The sequence below is a fragment of the Malaclemys terrapin genome, chromosome 1 (genome assembly GCF_027887155.1).
Source record: "Malaclemys terrapin pileata isolate rMalTer1 chromosome 1, rMalTer1.hap1, whole genome shotgun sequence".
NCBI classification, from domain to species: Eukaryota; Metazoa; Chordata; order Testudines; family Emydidae; genus Malaclemys; species Malaclemys terrapin.
The window spans coordinates 328,216,764-328,243,782 of record NC_071505.1 but is presented as its reverse complement, the minus strand read 5'-3'; the positions used below and the strand labels follow the sequence as shown (position 1 = coordinate 328,243,782).

Below are 27,019 nucleotides of genomic sequence, written 5' to 3'. Positions count from 1 at the left end.
AAGAGTGACAGGGAGGGAGAGAGAATCCACTTCTCATTTTATAAAGTCTTTCCCTTTAAAAAAGTGGCAGTTTGGGTCTTGGGAAGAGCAGGAGAGAGAAACAAGAACCTGTAGCTTTAGGAGATGAATCCCTATAATCCAAAGCCAATTCCAAGTGACCTACTGAAGGGTTTCTGTTTAAGCCCTGATGCCTGCCAGTACCTCTCATCTTTGACCTGAAGGGATTGATTGCCAGTTTCTGGAGCATTAATAAATTTGCTGAGCTTCTTTGCCGCTAAACTGTGGGCATGAACTGTTCCCTGCCTAGAAGAACTGAGAAGAAATCATTGAGCTTGTTTTCATTGCTTCACCTTAGTTGCTGATCCAGAGGTTTTATGCCATCTCTGAAATTAATGGCACCACAGCCTATGAACATTGCATTTTTATTTATTTATTCTTGAAATAAACTGGTGGGGAAATGAGAAACCAGACTGAAAATATGTTCCTGCTTTTAAAGATGTAGTTCACAATGCAGTTAATGCTGTAAATATTAAAACTGGCACTGCATCCGTGCCTTCCCAAGTCAGCTCCCCAGTAATCCTGTAGCACTGTGCTCAGAATGGAAAGGCTACAGCTTTATTAATGGCATACAATTATCCAAATACGCCAGAATTAATCAGGCATCTTACATCAGACTAATGGGCATAAAATTAATAAGGTGTTTTGCATTCTCTTTGATAAATATTGGTGCAGGAATTCAGTGCTCAAACATAGGATGAGCGGGACAACGGGCCTGATCCAAATACCACTGAAGCCAGTGGGAGTCTTTTCATTAGCTTCAGTGAGCTTTTGATCTAGCCCTAATAATGTACGTATTGCGTGAAAGAGGGAAGCACTGTGGTGGTCTAGTGGATACGACACTGGACTGGGAGTTAGGAAACCTGGTTCGATTATTGAACTGCTGTGTGGCCTTGGCCTCAGTTTCCCTTCCTAATCTCAGTCTTGTCTAGTTAGATTGTAAACTGTTGAAGGCAGGTACTGTCTCTCACTATGTGTTTCTATGGTGCCTAGCATAATGGAGCCCTGACCTTGCTTGGAACCTTTAGACACAACAGTGTAATGCAAAGAAGGTGAGCTAGCTATAGGAAGGCAAAGCACTATGCAAACTTTCCCCTTCTTTTGCCCTGACCTACTATGGACCTTTGACATCCCTACTATTTCAATCCTAGGCCCTTTCTGAGCAGGACTGTCAAACTGGGGCAAATGACTATCTATTACTTGCACCGCACACAAAGAGTTTTAAAAACCATACAAAAAGGCCCTTTCATGCGACATTAAGTTTACAATATGAAAGGCTTAAAGTTCTCGGTGCAATGCTAACTCGGCCACATTGCCTGTCCTGTTTCTTTATGGGTGCCCAGGTACATTTAACATGAACATTCCAGTATAAGCTTTCTTCTCACGAAGAAAAGCTGGAGTGGAAGATGCAGTACACAGGACATGCAGTCCAGGTAATGTTACTCCACTGTTACTTTTTTACTGCCCACATTGTGAGAGTTTGATAGACATCATCATCATCTTGGCCCATATCAGTCTGGCAATTGCAGCTACAGTCCTGAGTTCCAGATAAAAAACTTAAGATGTCCTGGAATCACTATTGCATAGGTAGGAGGCATTTGCATGCTCCTCCTCTAGCTTTGCAGGGAAAGCCCAGAAGGGCTCACAAGGAAACCCACAGGAGTTACACTTATATATTCCAAAAAGAGAGGGGCCTGCCTCCCCCAACATTTTAACAACAGAGGAATGGAACTGCCCCAGTATCACATGAGCCACTATCCAATGCACACTACATCTGCCACCGACAGGTGACAACAACATGATAGGTCCCACTAGGGATCGAGCGCCTACATTCAGGTTAAGTGATAACTTGATTACAATCTGTAAGTACCTGCATGGGGAACAAATATTTGGTGATGGGTGTCAGGCTGTCTGGAGTGGCTCATGAATGTGGGTGCCAGCCTCAGGGCAGACTGATACAAACCCCAAACTGGTTGTGTGTTCTATAATGAGATTCCACCAACCAAGTATCTAGAGTGAACTCCTCAAACACTACAGTGACCTTGCCATGGCGTCACCGACAGTCCCCTTAGGCACTCCGGCCTATCTGGCCATCCAGCCAAGCCTGCCTTTGTGATAGATGATCCCTTACGCCAAAAATCACAATAATATTCAGGTTACTTCCAGTCCTAAAAGACCATTCACTTTCCCCAGGTCAATTGTACTTTAGATCTCTCACCAAAGACAACACTTGTAGCCAATTCTGTAATAAACAACTAAAGATTTATTAACTAGGAAAAATAAATTAGAGCGTTATTTACAAGGTTAAAGCAGGTAAATATGCTCTCACAAATGAGTTACAGTCTTAGGTTTCAAAAGGTACAAGGAACTGCTGTAATGTGCAAGCTCTATCTGTCCTTTTATGGCTAATCCAAGTTAAGCAGCTTCGGGATCCCTTGCTTAAGATTAGAAATATTGCCTTCTCCAAATTCAAAGCAGCACAGTGCTACAGTGCCTTCTGGTCAGGGATTTTTATTCCCTTCACCCAGAGTTCAAACTGTGATGGGATGAGGGTCTGTGCACATCCCCTCTTTTTTGGGGGGGAGCAATCAACAAAGTTTTTTGTCCACTGACATTCCACAATATTTCATCTAGTGTCTATAGGCCTTCTTTTGTTGGGCAGGAAATGACGTCTCTTGTAGTAAAGTAGTATTTCACACTTGGTAATGCTTCTCTCCTGATTGGTGGTGGTGGGTTTCCATTTGCATCGCAAACACTTTTATAGTTGCAAAGCAAACACTTAACATGGGATACTGATATTGTAAGTGAGATTAATGCATGCAGCAACTCTCAAGCACTTCATAAAGTCCAAACACTAAACACCTTCTTATAAACTTAACAGCTGTTTTAACAACACAAACACACAGGTGAGCCAGACTGGTTTCCAGCTATGCATTCATCAGCGTTCGGTGAGGCCTAGGGGCCTTGGCATGAGCTGGCACCAGGTCTGTCACCATCCCAATGAATTCTTCTATCTATTAGAGAAAGGTATAACACAATCCAATGGCTGGGAGTTGAAGTTAGACAAATTCAGACTGGAAATAATGCGCATATTTTTAGGTAAGGATAATTAACCATTGGAACAATTTACCCAGGACATAGTGGATTCTCCATCACTGACAATTTTCAAATCAAGACTAGATGTTTTTCTAAAAGACATGCTCTAGGAATTATTTGGGGACGTTCTACAGCCTGTGCTATACAGGAGATCAGACTAGATGACCACAGTGATCCCTTCTGGGCTTAGAGTCTACGAATCCCCAACGGGGACTGGGTTTTGGTGCCTGTGAACAGCATGGGAATAGGGCAGGAATGGAGCATATTCATACTGTTTTCCTGATTAACTGAATCTGGGACCACAGACTTAATGCCTCAATAGCTATTCTATGACATTCAGGATTGTTTCGGTATTTTCATAGCTTAACAGACCCTTCTGATTTCTTTTATTTGTCATTTTAACTATGAATTTCCTGGGTTTATAATAGTACTCAGTTTTGGGATAATTACAACATCCTTTTAAAATCTTTTACCCATAAACTACTGCTGGGTACTCTCAATTTTAACTGCCTTTTAGTGTAAGCTTTTTGTCTTGGTGATTATATTACATTATCTATCTATCTATCTATCTATCTATCTATCTATCTATCTATCTATCTATCTAATGTATTTGTGTGTGTGTGTGTGTGTGTGTGTGTGTGTGTGAGCATGCACACACATATGCAATGGATGCCTCTGGCAGGGTTTTCTGTGGGGATGTGATGCAGGTCCCTAGAGCATTTGCTCCCTCTATCCCCTTGTGGCTCATGTCCATGGTTTGGCAGTAGTGCCTAGTGGCTCAGAGTCTATGGGTAGGCAGTGGCACCTAGTGGTGCAAGTCCACAATTGGCAGAAGCATCTAGTGACTCAACTCTGTGGGTTGGCGGTAAGGGAATCCAGCCCTCCCACTCCATTAGGTTCCAACCCAGAGCCTTGGGGCTGGCAGGTTAGGTGTGCAGCATGGGCAAGGGTATCACCAACCCTGCTGCCTGGGTTACTTCATACTGCACCTTCTGCCTCTCCAGAAGCCCAGTGCTACAAAAGAGTTTGATGCCAGTGAACCATTGGTACAGGTATTATTGACTTGAGAAATCTCTATTATTATGGATCAGTAAAACTCATTTGGATCTGAAAGCTCAGGTTAAAAGTTGTTGAGTTCTTGCTCTTAGTGAGACAGTGAATAAAGGAACAGAGTGGGAGAAGAGAACAGTTTTAATGAATGACACCAAATATAGGGTATCCATTTGCGGCAGCCTAATTTTGCTGGTGGAGGGCAAGAGGTGAATGAGTCCCACCCCAATGCAACACATGTATCGGAGACTTCCTTTCAGCTAGGAAAATACACTTTTTTAAGGAATCACCCTTGAAAAAGTTGAGAGCGGTTCACAAATGAAAACTAGTTTTTGCAAACTCTTCAAACCTAAAAAATAGCTTAAGGGTTTTGTGAACCTGCAAACTCCACCAGCTTGACCCATCCCAGAAGTTTTATTTGCAGGATTTTCCATCCCGTTTTCAGATCTCTGGATACAAACAGCTACTCAAACCCTGAGTTGAGCCATTAAGTGGTCAACAAGAGTCTAAAAAGGGAGATACAGGTGAGCAGAATGGCCAATCCACATGATTGGGGATTGCACAAATGCATTAGAGTTTCTCCACTGAGTGTTGTTCCAAAATAAGCACTTGTGAGTTTAAACTGATTTGTCAGTTGTCATACCCAGAGACAAGTCAGTGAATGATTTCATTGATCTGCAGTTCTACCCAGAGCCTTATGGTTCTGTGGGCCAAGCAATCGAGGCTGCTAGGTCACGAGTGCGTATTCTAATGGAGGATGCCGGCATGATTGGTTTTTATTGTTACCAGTGCCCATAAAAAGTGTGGGTTTTTTTTGCTAAGTTTTAAGTTAATTTTTATTCTCTCTATTTTTAGGTTTTTCTGGGATGCACATGGGCAGTCTCTGAGCACCTCCCTGTATTAAAGGGTATATCCACAAAATGCTTGGGAGGGAGAGAAGTAGTAGTATCTCTGCTTTATAGATGGGGAGCTGAGACACAAAAAGATCTCGGGCCTGATTTTTCCAAAAATGCTGAGCACTTCCAGCTCAAGTCTGTGAAGAGCACCTCTGAAAATCAGGTCCTAAAGGCCCTGTGCAGGGTCATGCAGGAAGGCTGTGGAAGAGCTGGGACCAGAACCTAGATCTCCTGTGGCCCACATCTTAACCACAGGACCATCCATTATACTGTAAGGCACATACATATGTTAAGGTTGCCTGGGCAACCTGTATTTGCCCCCTTTCTGTATATCATTATGATACGGTCCTTACTAACATAATCACATACTATTTTTTGTGTGGGCACAGACACTTCTGCCCATTCCCCCCAGCTTGGACCCCTTGTGCCCCAACCACTTCAACCTGTCCCTGTGTGTTCCCCAGCCCAGCTCCTTGTCCCAGTATAATTCTCCTCATGTCGCCAGTCCCAGTGTTCACCCCTGAGGCTTCTCATCCCAGTCCCCAGAGCCGTTCCGTTCACAGGACGGACGAGTGCAACCGCCCCAAGCCCCGCATTTTGGGGGGGGAGGGGCGTGCTTTGGGAAGAGGGGTCCAGGGCAGCCTGGGAGGTTAGCGGGGGGCCTGGCATTGGCAGCAGCGACTGACCTGGCCCCAGCCCAACCACTCCGCTAGCTCCCGGGATCGCTTGGGGAAGGGGGCGGAAGCCAGAAAGAGGTGGGGTGAGAGCTTGGGGGAAGGGGTGGAGTGGGGGGCAGGAAGGGGGTGCTAAAGCCAGAAAGAGGTGGGGCTGGGGCTTGGGTGGAGTGGGGGGCAGGAAGGGGGAGCGGAGCAGGGGCGGTAAGAGGTGGGGCTGGGACTTGGGGGAAGGGGTGGAGTGGGACGGGGCCTGGACCAGAATTGGGGGAGGGTTGTCCCGGGCTCCGCACCCCCCTAAGGACAGCTCTGCCAGTCCCAGTCACCTTGCCTAGTCATTTCCAGTTCTCCTCCACTTCTCCTGCTCCTTGTCCCCAGTCTCCTTGCCCAGCCAATCCCTGTTCTCCCCTCCTTGTCGGATCTGTCTCTTTCTTCCCCCAACCTCCAGTGATGACCTCTTCTCTCCCCCACCCAGCTCACATTGTCCATCCACACTTGCTACCAATCCCAGTTTTTCTCCTTGGGCTCCTTGTCCAATCTCAGTGTCTCTTCTCCTCCTGCCAGCTCCCTTATCTCTTTTCCCTGCTAGTCCCTGTTCTCTTCCCTACACATCCCAGGTCCTCATCAAATCTGTCTCGTTCTCCCCCCATCTCCTTTCCCCCTAGACCCAGTCTCCTTGCACAGCTAGTACAGTTTCCCTGGCTCCTCAGTTTATCTCAATCTCCCCACCCCACTAGCTTCCAGTCCCTCTCCCATTTTTCTCCCTGGTTCCTATTGCCAGTTTCCGTCCCTTGGCTCCCAGTCCCAGTCTGCTTGCCCAGCCAAACCCAGTTTCCCCTCGTTCTCAGATCCAGTCTCCTTGTCCAATGAGTTACAGTCTCTCCCTGACTCCCAGTTCCAGTCTCTATTCCTTGGGTCCCCATCTCCCCACTATCCCATCTGCAAGTCCCTTTTTCTCTCTCACTGTCCTTCCCCACCAGCCTCCCCTCCTCCACCCAGGCTGCTTGTCCCAATCTATTCCCCCCACATCCCATTCTCCTCCCCTTCCCAGTCCAGTTCTTGTCCCCTCAGCAGTCAAATCAGGCAGATTCTTCTTCCACCCTGTCTGTGCCCAGAAGGAGGGTCATTGTGAGAACAAGAGCAACAGCTTCCCTATTCTCAATTCCAGTGCCTGGCCCCACTCCAGCCCACAGCAGCCCGAAGGTGCAATTTCAGGGCAAGTCCTGCTCAGCCCCAGGCTAGGGGATGCCCAGTGCTGATGAAATCTTTGGGGAATGTAGCTGTGACGCTTTAGCAAGTCTGTAAACATGTACGGACACCAATTTTTCAAAAGTTTGAACAAATTTGATTAGATTTGTATTGGAATGGCAAAAGTCAGATCCCTGACACAAGGGCCACTTCCCTGTCTCTGCTCCAGGGGATGTGGAGTGTTAAAGAATTTCAGAGAAAAGGTTACCAGAATCTTTTAGCATGGGCAAAATAATGTATTTTTCCTTAGCCTCATTCTTGGACATGTCTAAACCATTGTGGCTGAAATTTTCCAAAAATAATTTAGCCCGATGCAGACACACAGCATGGGAAATTTCATTTCAAAGGGGTTAAACAACTGAAAAGAAGATCTTATAATGGGAAATGCCAGGCAACCTTAATAGAATAAAATACATGCCCTAAATGGTACCTCTTATTTCTCAGTTTGTGATGGCTCTGTGTACATTTGCCAATGGCTCGCTGTTCAGATATGATACTGGTGTAGTTCCAGTCCTCCATTATTGATATGTTTTCTCCCTCCCTCCCAACTTACCGCTTGGGTTTCCTTATGAGCTGTGCTGATATCTCCCTGCTAAGCCAGGGGAGGCTCATGTGCATACAGTCCTATGTGCGATAGTGATTCAAGGCCACAAACTTGCACCTCAAGTTTTCTGGAAGGAAATCAGCTTCAATTGCCATAGCAACAAAAGCCACCCTATTCCAGGAAAGTATCCAGTGGAGACTGGAAAAGGTCACCAGAGAACTTCTGAATGTGTCAGAAGCCAGGGACATTTTCCTAAAGTGAGGGGGAGCGGAGTTAAAGGCTGGGGAGAGATAGAATTCTAGTGAGACAGAAGCTCTGGAGAAAATGGAGGGCTCAACCAGAGCTCTTTTTATTGGGGGGAGGGATAGCTCAGTGGTTTGAGCATTGGCCTCCTAAACACAGGGTTGTGAGTTCAATCCTTGAGGGGGCCACTTAGGCATCTTGGGCAAAATCAGTACTGGGTTCTGCTAGAGAAAGCAGGGGGTTGGACTTGATGACCTTTCAAGGTCCCTTCTAGTTCTAGGAGATACAATATCTCCATTATATTTATCCTAAAGAAACCCAGGCATGACACTCTATGCCTCAAAGCAGCACTCTGGATCCCCCATATTCATCATTTATATATGGTTGTGATATTTCACACAAAGCATGCCGTGTACTATATCATATGAAAGGTCATGATCTGATGAAACTTGTTGTTCTGCCCAAATCTGTGTCTCATTGGTGCGTATGAAGTGATGAGATTTTGCTGTATAGTTGTTACTGAAATATGCTGTACATTTGCAAGTGACAGTACAAAGGATCCCCGCCCAGGAGGGTGTTCAATGACCCTTAATCAGCAGGGGAGTTGCAATCTAGGGATTTACAATTCAAAGACCGTGCCCAAGCACCTCACAATGGAGACTGCTCAACTCCATGACTCTGTTGCACAAGACCACACCAGGGGGATTGCCCAGCTCAGTGACTCAGCAAAGCCCACCAGGGTATATCTGGGCTAGTGTCTTCTAGGCACATGGACTGAGGATATAAAATAGGACACTGTGGTATCATGTTTTTGCCTTTCTCCTTCCCCACCTACGCTGGAAGTGACAAGAATGCTGAGGAGATGAAAACTTCATCTGAGAAGACAGGTCCAGGTTTAAGAGGGAAACCTGAGTATTATGAACTGTAACATCCAGTGGGGTGATAAAATTGCTGATCTAAATACTGCCTAGTGTAATAAAGTTTAAGATTTAGATTGTGCATTTATCTTTTATTTTCTTTGGTAACTATCTCTGACCTTTTATGCCTACCACTTATCATCACTTAAAATCTCTCTTTCTGTAGTTAATAAATCTGTTTTATAATTTACTTAAAATAGTGTATTTAGCTTGAAGTGCTTGGGAAATCTCAGCTCAGTTGACAAGGCTGGTGCATGTCTCTCCACATTGAGGGAGGAGCAGACCGGGTAATAAACTTATACTGATCAGGCTTCTGACCAGGGCAAAATGGTATAGTCCAGGGGTCGAAGGCTGAGGAGTGGGGGGAATTGGCTGGAGCATCTCTGTTAGTTCATGAGCGGCTGGGAGATCAGTTGGGTGTGTCCCTGCCAGTGGATGTCTGTGTAAGTGCAGTACCTGCCAGAGGTTTGCAGCTTGTCACAGCATCACAGTGTGAGAGGGAACCCAGGCTGGTGGGACAGAGGGCTTAGCGGTCACATAGTTCAGGTTGCACTCCAGGGATCCCATCACACCCAGTCCTTGCTGCTGACCCCAAGGATAGCTGTCAGATTAAGCAGCCCTTATCAGATCTTCCCACCTCAGCAGCACCAGGACTCCTATACCCCGCCAGAGGGACAGGAAGTGTGAGTTGATCTGGATAATCACCTCTCATGATTTACAATAGGCTCCACAGCTTCCCCATCTGGTTCCCAGGGGAATCACCACCCTATCGCTGCTTTGAACCTCCCTCCACCTCCCCTTCTAGTGGCAGAGTGGGCTCCACTGTCTCCAAGCTGGGCAGCATATATGCACTTAAAAAGGAGGAGTTTTCTGTTGTTTTTGGCCACTGAGAATTCAGCATTCTTAGCTAGCTCACAATGTGCGTAACCCACACAGTTGGCTGGACCACAGAGAGGTTTATAAGTCTGCTAGTGCCTCCAAGCTAATAGACCTGGTCCTTTAGTTCAAACAAGTAGAGGTTTATGTTTTTAGATCCAGACGTAACCTCCTCTGATGGGGTATACAACCCCCATACTAGGGAACAGAGAGTTAAGGAGCAGCTCTGAGCCCAAGAGGCTCTGCCCAGCCACGTCTGCTGGGCATGCTAGCAATGGAGGTGGAGCATAAAAAGGGTGCAGCACAGCTCGCTCGGGGGAGGCTAGTGCAAGGGACCAGACCTGCACTGGTAGGGTCGGCCTGGATAAAGCAGAAGTCCCACACTGCCTGGAACAGACCTTGATACAGAGCTGCAGGCTGCTGCTGGAGAGACAGCAGAGCCTGCTGGAAGGGAGGAAGAACCTCAGGAACTCTTTCAGTTGAGTGCGCGCTGCAAGTCAATAGCCAGGCTTTTCTCACATTTGCCACCTGTCTGAAGAACCAGGTGTGAGAGAAATGCTGAGGGCCAGTAGCTGACCCAGCATGCTTATCACTTAAACATTAATTAGCTCCACCAGGAAAGGCCTGATGGAGGAGGACAGTACTTAATTGCCTAAGCAGATGGGGGGGGGGGGGACAGTGATGAGCTAAGGAGCTAATTATCCCACCACCTGGGGAGCTAGTTAAAAGCAGAAGAAGGAAGTGCAAAGGAAAGAGGAGGGGTTGGTAGAGTCCATAGGAAGGGAGGTTTCTGACTGGTGAGATTGCTCCCTCCTTTTTTTGGAGAAAAGACTGAGGGTTAAAGGACAGTGTAGTTAGAAGTGCTGCCTGGGGATTGTGACATTAATAAGATTCACAGAGATATTGATAGGCAAGAGGTGTCAAAAACTGTTTGTGAAGGACCCTGGGGTGGGAGAGGAGCCTGCCCTGTCACATCGACCAATGGTGTGTGTTTACTGCTGCAGCATAGGAATAGCCACTTCTGAGTCTGTATGTCACCCACACTGGCGTTTGGGAAATTGACAGTACAAACATCCTTACTCCAGCTTCATTGGAAAGGACTGGAAAAGTCCCTTCCAAGTTATCTGCTGAAATGGCAACAGACTGTATGAAGTCGTCATTTCTAATAATAGATTAACACAGTGTATCCACCTTATCCAGTTTCCTAACTCGATACTCAGCTAGTCACAATCTACATTGTTCTTCACATATACACCAGGTGTTCTCCCATAATTGGCATATGTATTCTAAACTGCCTCCACAGTACATACTTAAATGAAACCCAGTAAAAGCTCTGTGCATTTCTCTCCAGTAAGGCCCCATAAAATGCAGAATGCAGATGTCAAACTAAATTGCTTTCACCACTTGAAACTCTCTCCCCTCGGACAAGTTTCTTACTTGTTTCTTTAATGTCCTTTCACTTTACTTTCTTGGCACCCAGGCAAAAAAGAAAATTTGCCTATTCATTCCCTCCTCCGGTTTCTTCCCTCCCCTTCCATCCCCTCCCCCAGTTATAGTGAAAGACAGATGTGCATCAAGGGATGAACTGGGCACAGCAGTGCCTCAGTTCCTCTCAGAACACCTCTCAGAGCTCTGTTCCCTCTGCCTTCAAGCATGCTACTGTATCTCCCACCTTAGAAAAACCTCCCATCTATCTTAGGTATTTATATGGTACCCACAGCTGTAGTGTCTGAGCATCTCACAATCTTTAATATATTTATCCTCAAAACACCCCTATGATATAGGGAAATGCTATTGCCCCACTTAACAAGTGGGAAAATGAGGCACAGAGCTTCAAAAGTATTTAGATGCCTAACGATATCCATTGAGAAGCCTGGCCTAAGAGATTTGGCCAGGAAGTCTGTAGCTGGACAGGGTATTGAACCCGGGATTCTTAAATGCCAGGTTAATAGTGTAATCACTGGACCATCCTTCCCCCTACTTGATAGAGCTCTCATGTTCTGCCACAACTTACTTTCTAAGGCCATCCTAGATTCTCTGTGGTATGGTTTCCTTCCTTCCTTCCTCCCTTCATGGCACCAGAACAGCTGTCACCAAGGGAGAGACAAGGTAGAGAAGCAAGTGGTGGGCACAGAAGAGGCCTAGATGATAAGTGGCCGATACAATTGCTTGGCTATAAAGACCAAGGCAAGGCAAGATGCTTACAGCATTCTGGGTCGCCTGGGCCAACCCACTTCTACTATGAGTAATAATCTCACTGGGCCCAGGTTGAAGTTACTGTACGAAAACATTCAGATGTATGACTTGTGATGTTTATTAGGGTGATGAAAAGAATTTACCAGGGCACTGCTGGCTCATCCAACAGGAGACTTGTTTTTCACTTGATGCAGAAAAACTGCTGGTTGCAAACCTGGTTGGTGTACAATCTATGGATCTTCTCTATGCCTTTGATTTGCGTATGTAAGTGCTACCTTGGTTAATTAGGTCACAATAGTGAAATCCCTTGTGGACTTCATAGAGATCTCAGTCCATCCTGAATTTTCCTACCAGAATTTTTTGAGACCCTGAGATTCCCACAAATATGGTAGTCCTACAATCTAGCTGCCATAGGTAATCAGCCATTCTGCTTTGGAGAGTTCTCTTACTGCATAGAAGTCAACAGCTGCATGTGGGAATGTGAATCCCTTAATAAGTGGCTGGGTAAACCATATCCTACAAGCCTGGACAGAGTTTGCAGTTGACTATACGCATTAGAGGCTATGCTATTTTGCTGTAATTTTTGCTTGGGGTCGGGGGTTTTGGGGAGGGGATGTGGAGGGCTGGGATTTGAGGAGCAGTTACTTACGCTATCATGAAAAAGTTGTGTACAAGAACATAAGCATGGTCCAATGAAGAGAGTGCCGGACAGGGACCCAGGGAGCCTGAGTTGTGTTGCTTGTTTTGCCACTGATCTTCTCTGTGACCTTGTGTCACAGATCCACAGGTCCAGTGCTCTTGAACAGTTTCTGGGAGGGAGTCCTTCAGTGTGCCAGCCCCCTTAGGGTCACACTGTAAAGGTAAGCCAGTTGGCTTCACCACCTCCTTGGACCAAATTTTGGAGCCTGTGGCACCTCTGCTTCATGCTGTGAGATCCCTTCAGTGAGTCCACCTGAATTGGACACCTGAGATAGACTTGTATCCCCAAAGGGAGCAATGCACTCCACCTTCATAGGATGGCCATATTTTCTGAAAGGGAAAACAGGACACTGCACAGGCCCGGTCTGAGGCCCCCTGTTCCTTCCCCTCCGCCCCCTCAAAAGGCCCACCCCAGCCCTCCCTGCCTATGCTTGGGGCTCACCCAAGGCGCCTCTCTCCCCATCACCCCCGTGTATGGGGCCAGCCCGAACCCCTGCCCACGTGGGGCCAGCCTTAGGCCCCCTTCTGCTCCCTACATGCAGAACAGGCCAAACTGTTTCCGTGGAATGCCCCAAGATCCCCTGCTGCCTGCCTGCGTGCGGCTGGCCCAACGCAAGCCATTCTCCTGAGCCCTCCCTCCCACACAGGGCTGGTATTGCTGTTAACCCCCACCCCCCCATCCTCCGGGCAGGTTCCTCTGTGCCCCACTAGAGTTCGCACCCCACTTTTTTGGCAAAACTGTGCATTTGTCCCGTCTGCTCTTGCCAACTGATTATGACTTGTGATGTAATTATCAGTTGGCAAGAGCAAATGGGACAAATGTCCAGTTTTGCCAAAAAAAGTTGGGTCAGCCAGGACAGGGTTTAAAAAAGGGACAGTCCCAGCCAAAATGGGACGTATGGTCACCCTACACCTTCAGCATCTGCACAGATTCTCAGCCAGTGTTGTAAAAGCAATCAGGTTTATTTGATGTCTGGAACACAGAGTAGAAAGTACTTGGTTAAGAACATATAAATGGCCATACTGGGTCAGACCAAAGGTCCATCTAGCCCAGTATTCTGTCTTCTGACAGTGGCCAATGCCAGATGCCCCAGAGGGAATGAACAGAACAGGTAATCATCAAGTGATCCAACACCTGTTGCCCATTCCCAGCTTCTAGCAAACAGAGGCTAGGGGACACCATCCCTGCCCATCCTGGCTAATTGATGGACCTAGCCTCCATTAATTTCTCTAGCTCTTTTTTGAACCCTGGTATGGTCTTGGCTTTCACAACATCCTCTGGCAAGGAGTTCCACAGACTGACTGTGTGTTGTGTGAAAAACGACTTCCTTTTGTTTGTTTTAAACCTGCTGCCTATTAATTTCATTTGGTGACCCCTAGTTCTTGTGTTATGAGAAGGCGTAAATAACACTTTCTTGTTTACTCTCTCCACACCAATAATGATTGTATAGACCTCTATCATATCCCCCCCATTAGTCATCTCTTTTCCAAGCTGAAAAGTCCCAGTTTTATTAATCTCTCCTCATACGGAAGCCATTCCATACTCATAATCATTTTTGTTGCCCTTTTCTGAAACTTTTCCAATTCCAATATATCTTTTTTGAGATGAGGCAACCACATCTGCACGCAGTATTCAAGAAGTGGGCATACCATGGATTTATATATAGGCAATATGATATTTTCTATCTTATTATCTATCCCTTTCAGAGAACTATTCACAATGACTCCAAGATCTCTGCGTCTGATGAAGTGGGTATTCACCCATGAAAGCTTATGCTCCAATACATCTGTTAGTCTTAAAGGTGCCACAGGACTCTCTGTTGCTTTTGACTACTTAGTATTTTTGTTATTATTCATGTTGTGTCATTTCCGCTCTGTGATTGGGTGACAATTTTTTAAAAGAAAAGAATAAGGAAGAACAAACCTGTGGTTTGAATTTTCAGATCTACAATCATTTGTGCTATGATTTGTGAAACATTTGGAATTCACAAACATTTTGAAGATATGTTTGAGAATAACAAATGAAATGTCCCCATTAGAGTTGAGTGGAAAATCATAGTTTCCATCTCACAGGAAATTCCAGTATTTCAACTTTTGTTTTTATACCAAATCACACAAAAAAGTCAAAATATCAAATTTTTTCACAGAAGGAAGAGTTCAGAAAAATTTTGATTTAGAAATGTCAAAACATTTCATTCTGATACTTTTTCGATCAAAATTAAATATCTCAGTATTTCCAAATCAAAACATTTCATTTCAGTGTGTTGAACTGAATAGGAAATGCTTTGTTTTGAGTCAATTTGACATTAAATTGCATCTGCCCCATAGTGCCTCATGGGAGTTGTAGTTTGGGTGCCTCTTGTCCCCATTCTTCCCTACGGACTGGGCTCTCTAGCTAAAATACATCTCCTAGGATGCACCACATGACTCAGTCAGAGGAGAGACTAAAGTGCATGATGGGAGACACCATCTGAGCTCCTTGGCAAAACTATAAGAGACAATAAGGGATGATGTACCCAAACTACAACCCCTGTAAGGCTCCATCCACAGCACTTTAGGCAAATGTAGTTTAATGTCAAATTGACTCGAAACAAAATATTTTTGTTCAGTTTAGGCAAACCAAAATGTTTCAATTTGGGTCTAACTGACTTGATACAAAATATGTTGTTTCAATCTTCCTGTAAAAAAAAAAAATCAGCAAAATGGAAATTTTCCTGTGGAAACTGTATTTTCAACTGAAAAATAATTTTGACAGAAAATTCCTGACCATAAATCCTAGTAAACAAAAAAGTGAAAAAACGTGGCTGAACAAAAAGACACTTCAGAATTCGCAAATTAAAAAAAAAACATACACATCTTTTTTTCTCCCTATTTGTTCAGCACAGGTTGTCTCATTATAGGTAAAAAGCAAGTATACAAATTGATCGGACTATCAATTCCCATATGCCTTAACAAATATTACAAAAGCGATGTTTGGGCTGCTTCTAAGCCAGCAGGTGCAGAATAATGAAAGATGATTGTGTCTCTATACTATTATAAGAATGTGACTGGCCCACCACTATCTGTGAGAGACATATTTATTTGTGCCAGAAGAGCCCCTTATTTATAGTTAAATATGTTTTTTTTGTCTCTTCATATAACCCTCCTAAAACAGGTTACAAAATGTATTAAATCACCCCAGAAAAATGCAATCACTTCTTCCCACAATTAAGAGATTGATTAAGCTGTTTGTGTCTCCATTACATAAAAAGCTCAATTTGCTCACATTCCCTGTCATCAGGTCACATTATGATATGCACATTTCAAATGTCTCCCTTGGTCACCTCCAAGAGCTGAGACCAGCTTGTTTTTTTACCAGTAAAAATGTCTCATATAAAATCTTATTAGCCCAATGATTACCTTTGACACCTTGGATAAGCCTAGTCTCGGTACCATAATAATTATGAATTCACACCAAGTCCCTTTTCAGTTCGGAGAGGGCATGGTTTTGAAAGGCATTTTAAATCCAGACCACCAATTATTAAAATCATGTATATTTTTGCAGCAGATACAATTCACAATAGAAAAACTGGATACCACCAGCTATAGAATTTTATTGTGTTTATCCATTATTATACTGGCCCTATGCATCACACGCATGCTGTGAATCCAGTCATGGCACCATTGTTAGTTATTTCAGCTCTGGCTGTTAGGCCACTACTTGGCAGGCAAAACAATTACTGACAAGGGCAAGTATCCCTCTGCAAAGGAAAGGAAAACAGGATGGAAAATTATGTAAGAGTGACTTCCGGCCTTAGCAGATCTCCCACTGGAATGACTATAATAATCAATTATCATTAATCAGCATTAATTATTATTAAGACAATAATTTATAGCACCCCACATTTACACTTAAGCCTTGATTCTGCAATCTACTTCTTCTACATACCTCTGTTAGGGTTGCCAACTTTCTATTTTCAGAAAACCAAACACCCCTGCCCCGTCCCGGCCCCGAGGCCACGTCCTTGCCCCGCCACTTCTCCAAAGCCCCTTCCCTGCTCACTCCATCTCCCCTCCCTCCGTCACTTGCTCTCCCCTACTCTCGCTCACTCGCTCATTTTCACAGGGCTGGGGCAGGGGGTTGCGATACGGGAGGGGTGAGGGCTCTGGCTGGGAGTGCGGATGTGACAGGTTCCCCCAGGGGTGCCACCTGGAACAAGGGTTCCATTGAGCCCTCTGACCCACCAGTCTGGGCTCCCTCTCACACAGTGCTGCTGTGAGAAGCTTCAGACCCACTCCCGGTCTTACACTTCCATCAGCATACACTCAGGTAGGGACACACCCAGCTGCAGTTACATGCTGGGTCTCTGACCAGCCACTGCATGTGAACCAACAATAGAGAGGCTACAGCCAAGATAACCCCCCAGCTTCCCAGTCTAGGACCCCAGAGCAGTACTGGCCTGAGTTGGTCCAAACCCCAACCAGTATGAATTTATTATCCAGTTCGCCTCCCCCTCAATGTGGAGAGGAATATGCAACAGCCCCTCTGAGCTAAGATTCCCAAGTGCTGCACTCCAACTCACTGGTTTGATAAAGCAAAACCAAGTTTATTAACTACAAAAGATAGATTTTAAGTGATCATAAGTGATAACAAACAGATCAAAGCAGATTACCTAGCAAATAAACAAAACACAAACTAAGCCCTGGTCTACACTGGGTAGGGGCCAGGGGATCGATCTAAGTTATGCAACTTCAGCTACATGAATAACATAGCTGAAGTCGATGTACTTAGATCTACTCACCGCAGTGTCTTCACTGTGGTGAGTCGACAGCTGACGCTCCCCCGACGACTCTGCCTGTGTTTCTCGGCCTGGTGGAGTACGGGAGTTGATGGGAGAGCGCTCGGGGGTCGATTTATCGCATCGAGTCTACACGCGATAAATCGACCCCCGCTGGATCAATCACTGCCCGCCGATCCGGCGGGTAGTATAGACATACTCTAAGTCCAAGATACTAGAAAGATGGAATTTGAATAGCAGATTCTCACCCTAACTGATGGTACAGGCAGACCCTTATGGCACAAGCTGCCTTAGCTTTACAGCTTGGGTTTCTCAGGTCTTCATACACAGGCTAGAAATCCCTTTAGTTTCCCCAGTCCAGTCTTTTTCCTCAAGTGTTTCCAGGAATCTTCTTGTGTGGGGAGTGAAGAACCACAAATGATGTCACTCACTGCCTTATATAGCTTTAGCATATGGCGGGAACCCTTTGTTTCAAAACTTGGTTCCCGGACCAGTTTGTGGAAAAACACTGACATCCCAAGATGGAGTCCAGCAACATGTGGTCTGGTCACATGACCTTGCATACCTTGCTGAGTTAGAGCAGCCATTACTTACAAGCTGTCTGGAACATTCACAGGAACAAACATGCTTATTAGTTGTTTACAAAAACATGTTTCCTTTTGTGTTATAGTGTCTCCGTAAATTCCGCAGGGCAGTTTTGGTCATCCAGGTCATTCGCAATCTCATTAAAATGTACAGGTAAGACTTTCTCTGTGGCAGATGGAAATGAAACCCTGCAGTTAACATTAACAGAGATCAAACTGAACAGGTTTTTTAAATATTTGAATTACACTTAGCCACTCCTGAAAAGATGAGCAGAAAGCAGTGTAAGTAGGGTGAAGCAAAATAATGATGTGATTAACATTCACACAATAAAGAGTTCCCTATTCACATCTGTCAGAGAACATTTTATATTTCATATATTTCTATCCATAATTTAGAGCCAGGCTGACAATTTGCAAAAAGTAATTTATGCAGAGAATTTGGTTTCTTTTTGTGTTTGGGTATTACCTTGCTTTTTATAAATGTATCCATTATTTATAATTGTTCCATAAATTGTTTGTGTAAACAAATCTCAAGCTATCATTGTTTGTGAATTATTCACAGTGAGTATTTGTGTGAGTATCCCCCATTTGTGCTGCATGACTGGTCATCTGAGTCACATGGTAATGTTTCAGTTTTCTTATGTGGGTCCTCAGCAAAGCACTTAACTTTAAGCACGTGCATAGGGCCCATTGAAGACATAGGGTATAAGTCATCAGGACTTAAGCATGTGCTGAATTAGGGCCTGGATCACTTGTTGTAATCTTCAAGAACTGATTTAGCTTTTGCCAGAACAATGTTTTTGTTTTGTCACGAAGCAGGTTTAGCTTTTTGATTAAATAAATGTGTTCTGAGCCAAAAATTCCCTTTCTGAAAACATTCATATTATTGCCTCTTTGTCCCAAGAACCGACCAGCCAATAATTGGGGTCTTGTGGGTTGTATTTGTTAGGAGAAGAAATTGATTATATTAGTCAGATATTTCTTTGGTGCAATCCTGTTTAAAAAGTATGCAAAGTCCTGTTTCCCTCAAACAGTGGGAACAAACAACAGCAATTTCCTTGCTAACAATTTCCAAGCCTGCCTCTCCGAGGAGTTCTGTCTCTTTGCTCCCTCTCAGGTCAACCCTCCTGATACCCTGAGGATGGCAAGAGTACTATTCTTCTTTCCCTCCTTCCCTCTCCCACACCCACTCTTTGCCAAATAATCCTCTAGCCCATGTGTTTGTCATAAGTCCCAGGGAAACCTCTCAGATCAAACAGTTTAGACTTGTTCAGACTTTGCCATGCAGCCAATTACCTTGGACAGTAGTTTCTGTTGTCTCTAGCTATCTCACTCCATAAAGGGGCTTAATTACTCCTTCTATTTAGCCTGAAAAAAGATGCTTAGCCATCTTTTCATTAAGTGTGGGTAGGCCCCAGTCCCTGACTGAGACTTCCAGGTATTATGACAATACAAATAATAAATACTATTAATAAGTTTATACACAATAACTTTTATACAATATCATCATGTTTGCTCTCTCTCCTTCTAACTATCATGTATCTATCTATCCACACATACACATTTATAGAACTATTTTTCTCTCTCTCTCTATCTCTTCTCATCACCTACAAAAGTTCAGAAGAAAGTTTATTAGGATTACCCCGTTCAATTCTTTTTGACTGAGTCTTGAGAGATTACCTGCTAAACTCTACTGAGATCTTGTGCTAGTCAGAGCCAGTATTAATCCAAAGAAAAAGGTAAAATATGAAAGCTCTCCAAGGACTCTAAGCACTGAAAGACTAGAGAGAGTCCAGATTTCAGAGTCCAGGATCAATGGACTCAAAATCTGATTTTCCTGAAGAATGATCTAACCAGATGGGGGAAAAGATTTCTACATTACTAGTATCACCGTTTAAAGTACCAGTCCATCACCAACAGAGTTTTTAAAATAGCCATAAAGACCTTCATTCACACTAATGACAGTGTTGCATGCTTAGACATCAGTTCTTAAAGTTAGACTTGTGCTTTTAAAAACGTTGCAGAATCAGGGCCTTCATGGAACAGATCCAGACCCCACTTTTGTAGCAGTGGAACAAGCTATTCTAGCAGTGGCACTTTAAATAGTTTGTGAACCCTGTAGTGGGGCTCATCATGTTTTTATCTTAGAAGCCCCCAGAAATCAGCCCGAGTAGCAGTTTGTACATAGTTAGGCCAGGCACATTTGGGTATACTTAGTAAATCCAGTTATCTGAGACCCAGTTGTGCCCATGTGGTTTCATCCCATTGTTTTTGTTGTCTAAGGAGCAAAAGACACAATCGGAACAGATATAGACCTGCACAATGTGTGCGTGAGTGTGTTGGGGGGTGGGATTTGGTGAGACCCCCCACTGTGAATACACACACCTTGCATGATGTGTAACCCATTTCTATGGGATTTCCTCTGTGGCAGTGGTGGGAGTGTGATAGGGCCCTAAGAACTGGTGCACCAGGGGTCGTCTGGGCATTGGATCTTACAGAGGATGACTGAGTTACTGGCGTTACAAAATTAAGGATTAGGCTGGACAAGCCTTCATGTAGCAGCTCCACAGCAGGTGGAGGATAGGGGAAGAGCGGGAAGAAAGGATTGTTTCCCGGACCACTCCTGCATGAATGTAAACTGAGGCTATGTTTGCACTACCACTTATGTTGGTATAACTTCTGTTGCTCAGGGGTGTGAATACCCTCCCCTCCCCGAGGGACATAAGGTACATTGACAGAAGCGCTGGCATGGACAGCACTATGTCAGTGGGAGAACTTCCCACTGACATAGGTACTGTCGCTTGTCGGGGGTGGATCAATTAACTCGATGGAAGAGCTCGCTCTGGTTGGCTTAGAGCAGCTACACTCGAGAGTACAGCTGCACCACTGTAAGCTCTCTAGTGTAGACATAGCCTGAGTTACCTGAGTTGGGAACTGAGAAAAGAACTTCTCCTGATGAAAGAGGAACCTAGTCTTGTATTAATAGGGCTCATAGAAATACAGCGGGTGAGTCACCCTGGGATAACACTGCTTGAACTGGGGGCAGAGCCTAGTTCAGTGTATTGAAACACCTCTTCTATCTACAGCAGCAGCCCCCTCTTTCTCGAGCTGAGCTGATGTTATCAGTGAACCCAGGGCACAAACTAAATACATTTCTGCGATAACCAAACCCATTTGCGCATATTAGAAATTTGTTAACCAAAAATGGCTATGTGAACATCGCCCCCATTTACTCCGGGGCAGGGGGGAGACACAGCACAATGGGCCAGATTCATTGTTGTGCCATGGCTCTTTTGAGCAGCAACGTTGGTACAAAGAGGCTGAAGGGAAGGTGTGAGGGCTCCCCAGGTGTGAGGATCTGTGCCCGGCACAAAGTGACCTCATCACCAGCTCTGGTTGCAGGGGGCATTTGAGACAGGGCAGGACCTAGTGGACTAGAAGGAAGAGGCTTGTAAGGAGCTGGAGGAGGCAAGGCTTGGGCAGACCCTTTCCACAAAGATGTTTGTTTAATTGAAAACCAAACTTCTAGTTGAAAAATATTTTGATGGGAAATTTTAGACCCTTCCAATTAAATATGGACTTGGGGGCCTAATTTAGGCACTCAAATTTCAAAAATGTGGCCCAAGTTTCATTCCTCACATCCCTTATCCCAAATCCTAGCTCTCCCTGCCCAACGCTACTCCCATCTCCCTCATTACCCCAGTGGGGTGACAAGCCAGCTGCACCCCTGAATGATCAAAACCTACTTAACTCTTCCCAGCAGAATCATCATATGCTATCACAGTGTAGTTTTCAGGCAAACACTACCAGTTCTATATTAAAAACTTCATGCTATTCACAGACACATTCAGAACCTTCTGTTTGTTTAGTTAAATCTTGCTTTCTTGCTTTTTTTCTCCCCAGTAAATCTGGAAGTCTCTATTTTGGGATTTAGCATTTTCTCAGCCATGCCTGTACAGATTAAATCTAACAATAATTGACAAAGAAAGGCTATATCCTATGCTAAATGTTGATTATTTACGTAATGAGGAGGGTGCAGTGAATAAGGTTACCCCTTTCTTTGCATGTTGCTGAATATAAGTTTTAAAGCAAGGTTTTGAGATTACTAGAATGTTCATTATGTTTCATACAGATAATTTTGTATGGGTGTTTATGTTGCTGTTGTTTTAATTGCAGGGACTATGCAGAATCTAGAGCTGAACTGTTATCCTTTTCTCGGCTACAGTTCACTGGATCCAGGACAGAGACTGAAAACCTCCTTTTTGACTGTTCTTATTTTAAAGCTAAAGTAGAGGTACTGTATGCAACCAATGTGTAAATAAGGGGTGGATAATTGGAGCTTGCATTTGAAAGGCCTGATCCTGCACAGACTTGCACACGTGAGTCATTTTGCTGATATGAGCAGTTCCTGCTATGCAGACAGTTCAATAGGAACTACTCAAGTGAGTCACGTGCAGAGGTCTCTGGAGAAACAGGTCTTAAAACAATGCATTTAAGGGATGCACTAATAAAATCAATGATGTTAGAAGCACAGCATTGTAATTTCCAGGCTTGTGGAGCCTTTGGGAAAGCTCTCCAAATCTGTGAGATTTAGTCGAGTCTGTGCTCCTTACTGAAAATAAACCCCCAAAACCCTAGAGATTGAAGAATAAATGTAGAATGAGAGTCTTCCAAACGACCTCAACTTGACGAGATGATACTTCTGCTTCTGAAAAACCTCTATTCTGCTCAGTTGAGCACCCTCTAAAAATTAAAGGTGACCTGCAGAAAAACGTAATTCATGACACTGACCTCCCTAATATGTATCAAATGTTTCTACCAACCACTGTCAGTGGGTGGATAGTGGCCATTCATGCAGGCCCTGATTCACCAAAGCATGTAAGCATATGCTTAACTTTAAGCATGGAGTAGTTCCATCAACAGTCATTGGGATGGGATTCATTCTTCCCGGCAGAATTGCTACCCTTTGAGGTTGAGATATTTCAAAGAACCTGGGAGTTAGGCACCAACATTCCATTAAGAACTGAGCACCTAACTTCCTGTAGGTTTCTTTGAAAATCCCAGCCTTAGACTGATACCTAACTTTGATTAGTGACCAATACCTGATGCTTCTGAGGAAGGCACATTCCACACCCCACCCTATTAGCAGGTAAATATGCTGCACCAGGCCACTGGTGCTATGCTTTATCATAAGAAGAAAATTCCCTTCTCGGCCCTAAGAAGCAATCAGCTCGTGCCTTAAAGAACAAGGGCTGATTTCTGACCTAGCTCGCACATATGTAAACTTAAATTATGTACCTCACTGGTCTCCCAGACACAATGGATTGCACAGGGTGATCAGTATCCGTAACTAATTGACTGAGGCTTGCTGTTCCCCCTCTCTTCTCTCAGACAACTATCAGCCATGAGGCGCAGGCCATCCTCTCAGGGCCACCAGAAAACCGAACCTCAGAAGGCATCAAGCTGGTAAGGTTTGAGAAAGCTGAGTTGTTGAGGCAAGTGACGTGGGCCCCTGTGCTTTGAAGTATTGATATGGGCCCTAAATTTCCCAAAGTACCGGCGGTGTTTGGATCCAGGCCAAAACATAAAGAGTCAGTTCCTCAGATGTTGTAAATTGGCACAGCTCTGTTGACTTCCATGGAGTTACTTCAGTTTATACCACTTGGCTCAAGGCACTGATTTGGCTTTGAATTTCTCCCCAGTTCTGGGGTGGTTCAGCTCTGAGGGGCTTTGATTTGGTGAAAACCCTGCAAATAAAAAGAGAGAGAGAGAGAGATTGAAAATATCATTGGCAGAGAGCAGACTAGAAGCAGCTGTCTCAGGCAGACTTATTCCATTCAGATCAAACATAGAGCTGTGGATGTTTGGAAATAACTCACTTTACTGTATATTTAACTTCAAGCTTTCCATTTGTTTGGAGGCAATCAGAGATTTGTGCTCAAACAAGGCTATTCTCACCCAGTTTTTATTCATGAAGCACAATATTCATGAGGCACCACTATTGAACTGTCAGGATGGCAGACATGCCTGGATGTAAATGGAGTTGTTTTCAGAATGCAGCTCCCTTTATGAACCTAAATGTGTTCACAGAGAAAAAAGTTGAAAACAAGCCACAGTGCTGTATGTGGTAGCCTTTAAACTATGGGGTGTGATAACTATTACACTACAGGATACTTCTGAGTTGCACTTGCCATAATGGACTCTGATGTCTGCCACATACAATCTCCAGGAAAGCAGTTCTGTTCTGAGATTTGGAACCTTTCTTCTCCTACATAGTCTATAGAGATCTTCTATACTCAATAAGAGAAACACAAAAGGGTGTAATTTTTGCCCTACCATCTTCACATTTCCTTTTAACCCGACTTGTTCTTTTCTTTTTTATTCCTCCTTAACTGACTGCTTTTTTTCCAAGCAAATGCACATTCAGGTTTTATTTCTAGCATTTAAATCTCTAAATAATATAGTAGTGTACCTGTCTACCTGTGGGGCTATCTACGGCCTCATGTCCCACCATGTCTAGTCAGATCAATTGCAGTTGTGAGACAAGCCCACAGCTATACCAGAGCTGCTCACTCAGCTGCCCTTCCAACAGAGCTGCGGTGAGTCACCACTCAGGCATGCAGCAACACCCCAGTTGAACTAACTCTTCCCACAGAGCCTGCAGTGACTTAGCCTTCAGGCATGCGGCAGCAGCCTATCCTGGAGCAGAGCCTGGGGCAGATGACACCCCAGGCTCAGGTATTTCCCCACCATGTCAGACCTGTAGACCAGGAGCCAGTGCCTGACAGCAGTGGGGATATAAGATGATAGATTATAACTAAAAGAACAGGAGTACTTGTGGCACCTTAGAGACTAACAAATTTATTAGAGCATAAGCTTTCGTGGGCTACTGCCCACTTCTTCGGATGCATATAGAGTGGAACATATATTGAGGAGATATATATACACACATACAGAGAGCATGAACAGGTGGGAGTTGTCTTACCAACTCTGAGAGGCCAATTAAGTAAGAGAAAATTTTTTTTTGAAGTGATAATCAAGCTAGCCCAGTACAGACAGTTTGATAAGAAGTGTGAGAATACTTACAAGGGGAAATAGATTCAATTTTTGTAATGGCTCAGCCATTCCCAGTCCTTATTCAATCCTGAGTTGATTGTATCTAGTTTGCATATCAATTCCAGCTCAGCAGTCTCTCGTTGGAGTCTGTTTTTGAAGTTTTTCTGTTGTAAGATAGCCACCAGCAGGTCTGTCATTGAATGGCCAGACAGGTTAAAGTGTTCTCCCACTGGTTTTTGAGTATTATGATTCCTGATGTCAGATTTGTGTCCATTAATTCTTTTGCGTAGAGACTGTCCGGTTTGGCCAATGTACATGGCAGAAGGGCATTGCTGGCACATGATGGCATATATCACATTGGTAGATGTGCAGGTGAACGAGCCCCTGATGGTATGGGTGATGTGATTAGGTCCTATAATGATGTCACTTGAATAGATAGGGCTTTGTAACAAAGCCCGATGCCAACTCTGTCCACATATCTATTCAAGTGACATCATCATCTAAGCAGTGGGAAAATATAACCCTAATTTTACTCCTAGGTAAAGCACAAAGTGACCAAAATGAAGTCAGCACAGAATCATCTCATCTAGATTTAGGTAGCACAGAAATGTTACAGAAGTCCTATTGTGCCTTATTTTTGTTTGGAAAGACATTAGCAATAGCAGCACATTTTGAGCACCGCCAGAAATACATGATAAATCACTGCCTCTAAAGTTCCATCAAAAACTGACATTTGCACAGCTCTAGCATGATCTGCTGCACAGATTCTTCACAAGGAAGTGTCCCTGGCCTTTTTAACTCATATTAACCATGTTTTTACTTTATGAAAGTTGGACAAAACATTGTGAAAACGTAAGACATTGGCTGCCCAACCTCTGGTCTGGCAAAAGCTATACTGACTCACTGGGAAAAAAAGCAAGAGAATCTTAGTACAACAGATGGTCACTCTATACACTAGTAAGGGGATGAGCACATTACAGTTGGTGGAGGGCTGTATTTAGCAGTAACAGGGCTATAGGAAAGCCAGTCAACATTTTTTGTTTCTCTGATGAAAACTGGCCCACTCCCTGCCCCAAACCAAACTTGTCACAAATAATTGTCAACAACTTAATTTTCTGTTTTTGGCTAAGATATTGATTTAAAAAAATATTGAAATTGGATTCAGGATTGTTAGCAAGCATTTTTGGCAAACAAAGTTGTTAAATGACAATCTAAATGGCAACACAGTCCTGCTTTCATGCTTGGCTCACCCCCCCAGCCTGCTGGTCCAACAGCTGCAGTAGAGGAGGAGATAGGTGGAAAACTGCAGGACCCCAAAATCCACCTCTTGGGATGCAGAGTAGCAACAGCAGCAGAAAACCCTCAGGTCCGATCACACGCCAATGGGCACCACCGCCAGCCCAACGGACCATGGTGAAGTTAGCCCAGCATCTGATCTCAGGGACGGGGCACCCACGGAGCCACAGCAGCTCATCCTGCCCTGCGCAGCTCCCCCCCGGATGAGATGGATCGCTGCCAGCCCGGGAGTGACGCGCTCCCCAGCTAGGGTGACCAGATGTCCTGATCTTTTAGGGCCAGTCCCGATATTTGGGGCTTTGTCTTATATAGGCACCAATTACCTCCACCTAGGGTGACCAGACAGCAAGTGTGAAAAATCAGGACAGGTGTGGGGGGGAGGTAATAGGAGCTTATATAAGAAAAAGACCCCAAAATTGGGACTGTCCCTATAAAAGTGGGACATCTGGTCACCCTACCCCAACCCCCATCCTGATTTTTCACACATGCTATCTGTGTGTGACCATTCCAATCCTGGCTGGCTGCCAAGGAAGTGAGTTACTTTCACTTTCATTCCTCAGCATGCAGCCAGCCAATCCTCCCCCCCCCAGCACCTCCCCCAATGCAGCCCTGCCAGAGGGGAGGGGGGAGAGAGAGAGGGGTGCTCTGTGGGGGGGGGGAGGGAGAAGGGGAGGATGCTCCATGGGAGGAGGAGAAGAATGGACGTTATGGAGGTGGGGGCAACAAAGGATACTGCCAGAGCCACTGAGCCAGCCTCACCTCACGCTGGGGGAAAGTCACACTCACAGGTGAGTTCCTTCCCCCACTCC

At 44.7% G+C, this 27,019-nt stretch overlaps 1 protein-coding gene across 1 annotated transcript in view; it reads left to right on the top strand.

Annotated features, from left to right (window-relative positions):
- Positions 1-27,019, top strand: part of LOC128830041 (uncharacterized) — a 109,081-nt gene that overhangs the window by 5,072 nt on the left and 76,990 nt on the right. Inside the window, exons 3-5 of the mRNA XM_054015672.1 lie at positions 17,945-18,012; positions 22,035-22,152; positions 23,250-23,324. Of these exons, the coding sequence (XP_053871647.1) occupies positions 17,945-18,012; positions 22,035-22,152; positions 23,250-23,324 (261 nt within the window). The remainder of the gene's footprint in view (positions 1-17,944; positions 18,013-22,034; positions 22,153-23,249; positions 23,325-27,019) is intronic.